Source organism: Hippoglossus stenolepis, chromosome 22 (assembly GCF_022539355.2).
Source record: "Hippoglossus stenolepis isolate QCI-W04-F060 chromosome 22, HSTE1.2, whole genome shotgun sequence".
Lineage (NCBI taxonomy): Eukaryota > Metazoa > Chordata > Actinopteri > Pleuronectiformes > Pleuronectidae > Hippoglossus > Hippoglossus stenolepis.
The window spans coordinates 7,277,902-7,287,701 of NC_061504.1; the positions used below are offsets into that span (position 1 = coordinate 7,277,902).

Consider the following 9,800-nt stretch of genomic DNA (forward strand, 5'->3'; position numbering starts at 1 on the left):
AATGAGTTTCTCTTTTATTTAATATTTTCAGTTCTTTCCTTTCTATGCAACTGTTATAGTCTTTTCTATTTTCCTCTGTGTCTTTCACAAATTATATCTCTCAGTTCCTCTTCTAAATTTCTTCTTTGTTTTTCTCAACAGGGGCTAATGATCCTCCTGCAAAACCTTCCCACAATGCACTGGGGCAACGAGGAAGTGAGTGTGCTGCTGGCTGAAGCCTACCGGTTGAAGTTCGCCTTTGCTGACGCGCCCAACCACTACAAGAGATGATAAGCATGGCTCTCCGCAGCTGCTCCCCCTCCTCCTCCTCCTCCTCATCTATCCATCTCCGCTGTCGTCTACTGAACTCAAAGGCCTCTATTCCTACATGGAAGGACCTCCCCCCTTTTTCTTAACCTCCCCTTTCCCCAAATCGCCCGATGGGCCTTTCAGCAACTAAGAGATTTAAATCAACCAATGAATGGGAGGACTTGAGGTGTAGCATTCTAACATGACGATGTGGAGCCTTGTTTTTTATTGTTATTTTTCTCTGATCAGCTCTGAAATGTGCACTCCTGCAGAGCCCTCCTCCGAAGACCGCAACTTTTTTTTGGTTGGCATTCGATCCTCTCAAGCTGACGCCTCAGATTACGACCTCGGGCTGGATGCAGGACCACGAGCTGTTGCTCAGCACCGCCCCGGGGTCTCGTCTGGCTCAGAGCAATGTCCCTCTCCGCTTACCGTTGTTTCCAGTACCACGGCAATACATTGTTCTTGGTTCCCTGAGGCAAAAATGTGACCTTTTTTTTTTCCCCCAAGCCCACAAAGACAAAGAAAGAAGGCAAAAGGGCACTGAGTGAGGTGGTTTACATATCTAAGCCCCTGTCTTGGTCACAACAGCACCTGAAGAAACAGGACCTCTCCGGGTTTTCTTTTTTCTCTCTCCACCAGGGACACGGGTGGTTTTCCTTCATGAACACACCAGGGTTATACACAGAGAGTGAGAGAGAGACAGAAAGAGTGAGAGAGAGAGAAAGAGAGATTGTAAGTGGAGGAAAAGCATAATTTCTCACCTCTTCCACAAACCAGGCACACCTGCTCACCTGCTTCACCCTGTCCTCCCACCCGCACAGCGAAAGATAGTAAAAGAGTTTAAGACAAATAGTAACAGCCTGCAGATCATAAGAGTCTCACACACACTCGTTATCTAAGAAGGTAATAAGCCATCAGGAGGAAGAAAGCTACTCATTTCCACTCATTATTTTTCCCTCGGACCTGCCGGTATATGGAGGATCATGTGTATTACTCCTCCTCTCTGAACCTAAGACTACCTCAGAACACACATTAAAAACCATTGCGGCATATATTCTGACACAGAAAAACACACACAGTCATGCACCAATTAGTTAACTTACAAAATAAACTATTTGCAGTTCATTTCAGAAATGGATTTTTGGCTTAAATAAGGTACATGGTTTCTTTCTTTTTCCTCCCATTTGTCTTCTCCTGTCTAATTGGCACAATCTCCATGCATTTAAAAAAAAAAGCCAAATGCAAATGGTTGAGAAAGTGATAAAAAATCCTGGATCTGCACCAAACTTTAAAGGGTTCTTCCTCGGGTCATGCCCCACCCCTCCACAGAACTTCATGGAAATCGGTTTCGTAGTTTTAACGTAATCCTGCTAAGTAAAGGTAATAATTCTGTAAAGCTTCCTGATTAAAATCATCAGAGATATTGAAGGATCAATGTGTCGTGGACACACTAATAAAACCGAGTTGTCCTGTTACTCAGCTTCAGGATGGTTCAACTCGTCGATTTTCTTTCCATGTTTTTATATTATAAAAAAAAAAAAGCTGTGTGCACCATTGCTTTCTTTTCCAACAGGTCTGGAAATGTAGTGCTCATGTTTTAAATTGGTTTAAGAAAAGAGTTGTATCAGAATCATAGCTTTATTTGTTCTGGTTGGATTTTGGTAGGAAATCCAGTTTTGAGTTTATTTTCCTAGAGTTGGAAAAGACATTTCAGATAAAGAATAGTCAACATAACCATTCATTTGAGATAGTTTTTCATATAAATGAACAAGAAACAGTAGATGCCTTTACAGCAGCCTTATGAGTCTCGTGCGTTTCAGTATATCTTCGTCTTTGTTTTCGTATATCTTACAGCTCATGTGATGTCTCACCCAAAGTCAGTAGCACCATATTGGTGTAATGTTGGGAGGAGGTGGTGGATGTAATCAGACATTCATGACGTAAAAAAAAGCTGTAAACGTTTGGATCCTCCTGTCGCGACTGCGCCAGGATCCATTACTGTCACCACAAAGTCGGTGTGCACAGGTGTGTGTGTGTGTTTGTGAAGGGGAGACGGGAGGAGAGAGGGAGCAAGTGAGTCGTGTTTCTCTGGAGGTTTCAGCGCTTTTTTCCTGCGAGAGCTGTCAGTCTCTGATCGCACGTAGGGATCTTTCTTTTTAACACACTCTGCACCAGTTTCACAAGCCTCTCATCTCCCATGCTCTCTGACAAAGAAAAACTGCACTAAATTCAAAAGTCTACAGCCCTTTGTTCCTCCTCTCTCTCTCTTTCTTTTGTATGAGATATATTCTTCAATCAGCATTTTAAGATTCGTCTTTTTGGGGTTTTAATTTGTTTTAATGCTGTTTACATGATAAGCCTGTTAAGTTGTGCCTGACACTAAAGACACGAGACAACATCCTAGATATGTAATTGACCCGGAATTAACTCGGAAAATTGGTTTTAGATTTCTGCAAGCAATAGTATGACATTTTTCGATTTGCTGTGATAAGACAGAAAATTTATTTTTTTGTGCACATGTAGTTTTTGGGATGTGACAGTTGCCAATATAAACAGTTTAGTTACTCTGGGCATTTACCATATTAATAATGCAAAAACTTTACAACTGACTGTTTGCGTAACTGCTCCCGCGGACAGTACTTGTCAATTTAAAACTTAGCAAACATGAACTAGATATATTGGACCTGTCAAGCTTTAGATTTCTGCACATGCTGAAATGGTACATTAGCATTTAGCATTCAGTTTGGGCTGTTTCTGTGATGCATTTTTAATGCTAATTCTACTTCCAAGGCCAAGAAGCATATCCTAGGCGAGCTATGTTTTCTAACATTTGCAGCATCATCAAACGCCAACATTTCACTATGTTTGTGGCAAATGCTCTTTCTCCAACATAACATGCAGTTCAAAAAGCAGCATCTTTCTTTTCTTTTCAAGTAGGAGTATGTTGCCAGTCCGCTACATGGGCAGGCGAGATCTTTTCCTTTCGACATGCTGCTTTAACCTCAGTGTTTCCTCAGTCTCGTGTATTTAGCCATTGAGTACATATGTAAGAGTCACCCAGAAACATTCAAAATTCAGCTATCGGCAGCATTTTTTCTGCCGATTTTTTCCGATTTTCTAATGTTAAATCTGCAACCATTATCACTATAAACCATAGACTGTAACATAAAGACGGACGACATGACAGCTAACCAAAAGTGAAGCAAAAATGTGTTGATCGGCCCCTGGTGGCTGGCTGCAGTATAGCTCATAAACCCTGACTCCTCCATGTAAGTGGATGGGACATGCACCAAACTAAGACATGATGTATGTCCATGTGTTCATTCTGGAACAAGTTCATGTTTGGTTTTAATTACTTTTTTGACCCTATAGAACAAAGTGAAACATCACGATTGACAGCTTAGATTGTTGCGCAAGTGGTCGAGTAATGACATCACCAGTGCAAGATGGCGGCACCCACATCACGGATATTTTGACTTCATTTTTGTACAACAGGAAGAGGGAGAGACATGTCTTCCACCTTTTATTTACAGTCAACTGAGCATGTGTCGAGAATGGAAAGCTTGACAGGCATAGCAACCGTAACCAAGGGACTACGGATGTCCCGTATTGTCCCGTTTATTATCCAAAGTTTCTACTTTTATGTTGCCTTATTGCACACAACAATACTGAACACTGTGGGGACGGGAGTGATGCCAGTAGTGAGCAGGGACGCCCAAACGATGTTAGAGGTGGACAGTTACTGTGTATGTGTGTGTGTGCGTATGTGTGCGTATGTGTGAGCCATAGGCAAACACTCCAAGCCCCTTTTTTTTCAAATCAGTTTTCATCTTTAGAATAATTTCTCCGTTTTTGCTGTGATGTCATAGGCAGTGATTCCTCTTAACAAGAATTAGCTGCAAATCAGATTTCAGTTTGATAAACAATCACGTTACACATTCAGCTGCTACCAGTGTCAAATGGATGAATGAATGAATCTCTGTGGTGATGAAGGCCCAAGTTCAGTCTGGCTGGAGCCCTTTTTCTATTTGTGAACACACACACACACAGAGGCAAACTTCAAACATTCTTGGGAGCATCAACATTTTCGGCTGCTTTCAGTTCTTTTAGAGTATTTTTTTTTCTCGCTCTACTTCTCCAGACGCCCAGATGTGTTTATGAAAACCAAACTGAGAGAAAGGAAGAATCCTCCCCTTTGTGTTTTTGCCTCTTGAATACTCAGAAAAATCGAATAATACTAGAGTGTCGTGGGTGACAGGAGTAGAGGTTCTTGAATTTAAAAATGTGTACAGAGAAGATTTTGGAACAAAAAATCTGTAAATAGAAAGTGTAAATAAATCCTATATATGACAAAAATGTCTTTGAATATTGCGTCATGTTGTGTATTTGTGTCTCGAGCACTATTGTGTGTGATTGTGCGTGCGTTTGCTGAAAGAAAATTCCCTGCATCCCTAATTATTCCATATCCAATTGCTTTCAATGAAACTCAAGGTAAGATGCTTTTCACAGCAACATGTCTCCTATGCCTCTGCTGCCAGACAGCCGAGGAACTAGGTGTCTGCACACATGCATTACCTGCCGAGGCGAGCGGGCCACAGCTAACAGCCGCGCTAACGTGCACGGTGTAGCTAATTGTATCGGCTGTATTCATACACCATTCCAAAACACACGGAGCAGCAGGTAAACACTTTTTGTCTCAGCCCTCTGGAAGCAATGGCAGCATTAGCTAGATTAATGAGACTTTCTTCCTCAGTGTGTGTGTGTGTGTGTGTGTGTGTGTGTGTGTGTGTGTGTGTGTGTGTGTGTGTGTGTGTTGCAGAGGACAGGAAGTAATGGAGAAGACACAAAAAACGAGAGCCAGCTGCATTTACTTGCAGATGTGAGTGCATACCTGTGTGTGTGCGTGTGCATGTGTTTGTGCGCGCACCTAGAGCAGTAGTAGCTCCCTCACTCTCGTTAAGCTGACTGATGTTCACACAGGCAGCCAATTATGGAGTGCTGGTCACCGAGGACTCCAGTCACTTCATGGGAAATTAAAAATACATTAAAACCAACAATGGGCGCAGGAAGGTGCCTGCTTGTGCACGAGCACGCACACGCACACACACACACTTGAGTTGAAAGAGAATGGAATATGGAAGAAGTGCCAACAAAGAACCGGCTGCAACTCACTGTGAAGCTGAAGAAATAGAGCACAAATATTAGCACAGTCAACTGTTCTTTTTTAGCCTTGTCCTCATGGCCATTGTCCTCTCACATGCTGGAGCTGTTCACAATTTATTTGTTCAGATTGTCACATTGTTATAGTTCAATCCTCTGCTGGTTGCACGCTGGCCCTGAGAAAAACATGCAGTCGCAAATGCTCACAACACAACGAAATAGTCAGAAGTACATCAAATACTCAACCTAATCAACAGGACACGAGGAAGACGTTTCAATAATGGCGGAACTTTTTGAGGATTTGGTAACGTTGCCACTTTGGCCTCTTTCTTAAAGGTACAACCTCCTCCACCTTGAGTTTATGTTAGAAACTCTCGACTCTTCACTGCCCTCTAGTGAATGTATTGCTTAACCATGCCAACGTAAGGGACACATGGAAGTCTGTGGACAGCGATGGTTAAATCACTAGAAATTGACGTGTCTCTTTAAAGGAAGCGAAAATGAGTGTGTTTACAGGGGACACAAAAAAAAGTGATGAAGGTGCATAACTTTTTTGTTTTGCCTTAAAACATTTTTGTTATCTGTATTTCCACTACGGTTATTTGGTTGTGTTCGTTCGCATTACGTTAATGGATTTGTTAGGGGATTTTTGTTATGTATATATATATATTCATGTGCATGTTTTGTCAAATATGATGTTGATAATTTCAACCCCCCAGGCCTATAAAACAGTTGAAGTGTGAGTCCTTCTGATAAGAGGGTTCTCACAGGGCCAATGCTGCAGCAGTCCGAGATCACTAAGGCAGACATGTCAAGAGCAGCTTTCTATGGAATTTTAAGCTTGTGTCTGAAATCAATTTCCTGATGCATGTTTTTTTTTTTTTTAACAAGAGAGGAGCTGCACAGCGGTAGTGTTATTGTCACAATGAGGGATAACACGCACACTGAGGGTGTCTCTGGAGAGGATTTGAGATGCACTGTGGAGGCTCCGGCAACTGTGATGTAAATCAGTTTCAATTTAAAGTTTCTGCTGAGGCAACAGAGGGAAGCAAATATGGTGGGCGGTGAACGGAAAATTATTTCTGGCTTCTCAAGAGAGGCAAATTTACTGTTAAATGTGGAAATATATATATATATATATACATATATATATATATATATACATATATATATATATATATACATACATACATATATATATACATACACACAGTTTATACTCCAACCTGTATTTATTTCCTTTGCAGAAAGACATCCACCTTTTCAGATAATCTAGAACTACAGGATCAGTCTTCCGGTGGTTCTAAGTGTCAACCCACCATGACGCCCCCCCAGAGGTTTGTGAAGTGCTGAGTTTGGCATTTTGTCCAGTGCCTTGAAGAGCGGGGGTGAGTCTGACTGAGAGCTCCAGGACCTGCACCCATTGGACGTTAGTAGCTGTCAATCACACATTAGCAGCGTCCAGATGAATCCCAAGTGATATTGTCTATCTTAGTCTTTACAGGACCATAATTTAAACTCTGTATGAAAATGTTCCCTGACGTTATAAATTAAGTAAGAAGTGGGTTCATTCTCGAATTGAATTCTAAAAAAATGTACTTCTTTACAAGTGCTGGTCATTAGTGAGAATACGGGTTTCAGACCCTTAAGCAATGGCTTCACTTTCCAAATGTGTTTCCATTTTTATATATTTTTACGTGGTCCAGACATTTCCCACAGTGCAACAGCAACTGTGCTTTTATAATCTTTTGATTTCTCGTCCAGCTGAGAAGGTAAACCAAACACCTGCACAGTGACCATGATCATCTCTGTGACGAGACTCCCAGCAGGCAGCTCACTTTAGCTCGGAGATTATCACGGTCACCTTGCACGTGTGCGCTGGTTTGCTAAACATGCCTGTAGATGCTGGTGAAGGCTGGTGAAACTGGGAGGTAAAGTCATTCAGGGACATTTTCAAAATAAAACCATTCAGAACAGAGAAGGAAACATGAGAGCAGCTGATGAATTGAACTGCTCCTCTGCTACAAGTGGGAAATAAGACCTTTAACAACTTCATGGGCGACATGTTTAAAACTTCTTTAAGAGATGTTTTATTTTCCTCTGCTGGTAAAATAGTAAAAGTAGCTTAGTAACTGTGGGATTTATCACTGACACCTAGCAGCTGAAAAAAAGTTTCCTCTCCTGCTCCTAAGATGTGGGGCAGAGCGTTCCTCAGAGATTAAATTCTAAGGCTATTTAAAGAACGCCCTTCATTTCAACTCTGCTAACAAAGAACTAATGTGTCCTTTAACTTCTTAAGTCACATTTTTTAAAAATCTCACTGTCTGAGACTGAAATCCAGAAGTTTTCTCATATAATTTTGCAGTGTAACTATCAGGAACTCAGCGTCTGTTTCACCTTTAACAGCCGAGGATTTATCTCCGTCTGTTCAAATCCTAATAAATGTTTATTCTCGACTGCACACAACTCGAGCGTGACTTGAAAACTTTTGATTTAGCTTGATAAGGAAACACAACTTCCCACGTTAACAGTCACTGCTTACTCAGGACTGGGCCCCCATCAGATCTACTGTACGTCTCCTCACCGCCGCTGAAGCCATCGTGGTGTCATGATGTTTAAGTGTCACTGTCAATCCATCTCCGGTCGAGTGGTGACAAAACACAGCGCGGAGGTTCACTTCAATCAGACCACTGCACTGGTTGTAGAAGGTTTTTTATCCTCATCATCATCATCCGTCAGGTTAAAACACTTTCTCTGGTAGATTAGTTTGTAACATGCGACAAAACTATCGGTTCAATGAGTGAAAATGTGAGTCTGAACTTTCAGGTTCTTAAAACTCAAATGCAACGTGTGGGAACCGTGATGTTTGAAACTTGGGTGTTTCTGAAATTAAGTTGTTTTCAAACCTAAAAGTCTGAACGTTATATTGTTCACATTTCATCTGGTTAGTTTTGGTTTCACATTGTAGTTCATGGGGCGCACCGAAGACGTTTCCACGACATACGTATGTTCTGTCGTCGTCACCTACGTGGGCTGCGTCCACCTGTACTTGACACTGATTGGTTCGTAGTCGGCCGTGTGTCTGACGTCAGTGCAGTTGCAGTCTTACAGTTTGAATGGAGAAAACAAGTGAACCGGTTCATTTTGTTAACTTCCTGCTCTTGTTCTGAAAGTCTGAACTATTCAAACAAGGTGTGAAAGTTGAGTGTGATCCGCTGCCATGTGATTGGATCAGCCTTATTTGCAGGTGCTGGCTCATGTTAGTCGTCTGTGTGACACATACACAAAATACTTTCATCTTATGAAGTCAATGATTCAAGTACTCTCAAAGATATCGTATATTCTACATCACCTGTCTCTCTGTCACAGCTTTGCTTCGCCACTTGAGGTGTACTGCTTTATCTCTTCATTTCCAGTGTCCCCGATTGAGTCCAATGCACTGAGAGAACCACCGCTGTCTTAAATTACTGTTGCCTACCGAGAGATGACTCAGTCTAATGCCGCTGCCCTTCTCAAACCGATTCAGATGTTCGCCCTCAGTCCTGACAAATAATTTCATCTTCTCAAATAACCGTGGGAAGCAGCATCATGGATTATTTGTCAGCCGCGCAGATGGAGCCGGAGCCGCGTCCTTAACCGCTGCATGTCTATGATGCATGTTTCTCTCCCCCCCACAGTAATTTCAGTGAGCGGTGCGCTGACTGGTGATGAGTCACGCCTTGACATCGCAGGAAGCTGCTGAGAAAAGGCTCTAACGCATTCAGCAACAGGCTGAACTGTGCCACATCATGCCTCTCAATCTGAACCCATCAAATGTGCCTTTTACAGGCGGCAAATGGTATTTCACAGAGCCGACTGACAGCCGGGGAGACTGAGAGGATCTGAACGCAAGCTGTTACCAAACTGAATATCATTCGTTGAATACTGATATCAGCCGCTCTGCCTTCCAAAAATACAGATCTGTGTATGGAGCAGCGATCTCCAACCGGGGGGGGGGTTGTACCCGAGGTGTTAGCCTTACAGTTGCCAGGGGATACGAGCAAAGATGGTGGAACAAATCAGGATTATGATGCAGCCCAAATAAATAAAATGCATTGTATTGCCCCCAGTCAGGAAATGCTAAATTTAAAAAATGTTGAGATTCATAATGACATCATCAAGGCGTCATTTTTAACGTATGATGATGATTGATCAGTTAATTTTTTTAATTGGAAAGAACACAAGTTTGCAATCTTCCCGATATAGTTGCTGCTCCTTGTGATGGGATGGATGGGAAAGCTGTAGATTCCCAGAACCTACAGCAGAAGTTTCCTCATCCCCTCAGTGCTGCCGTGGCGGTTTTTTCCGAA

General features: G+C 42.2%; 1 protein-coding gene across 2 annotated transcripts in view; it reads left to right on the top strand.

Moving 5' to 3' along the window:
* tbc1d22a (TBC1 domain family, member 22a) overlaps positions 1-4,657 on the top strand; it is a 124,312-nt gene extending 119,655 nt beyond the window's left edge. For both annotated transcript variants that reach the window (XM_035147124.2, XM_035147123.2), the window contains exon 14: positions 142-4,657. In XM_035147124.2, coding sequence (XP_035003015.2) covers positions 142-270 — 129 coding nt within the window. In that variant the 3' untranslated portion in view covers positions 271-4,657. The remainder of the gene's footprint in view (positions 1-141) is intronic.
* The last annotated feature ends 5,143 nt before the right edge of the window (positions 4,658-9,800 follow it).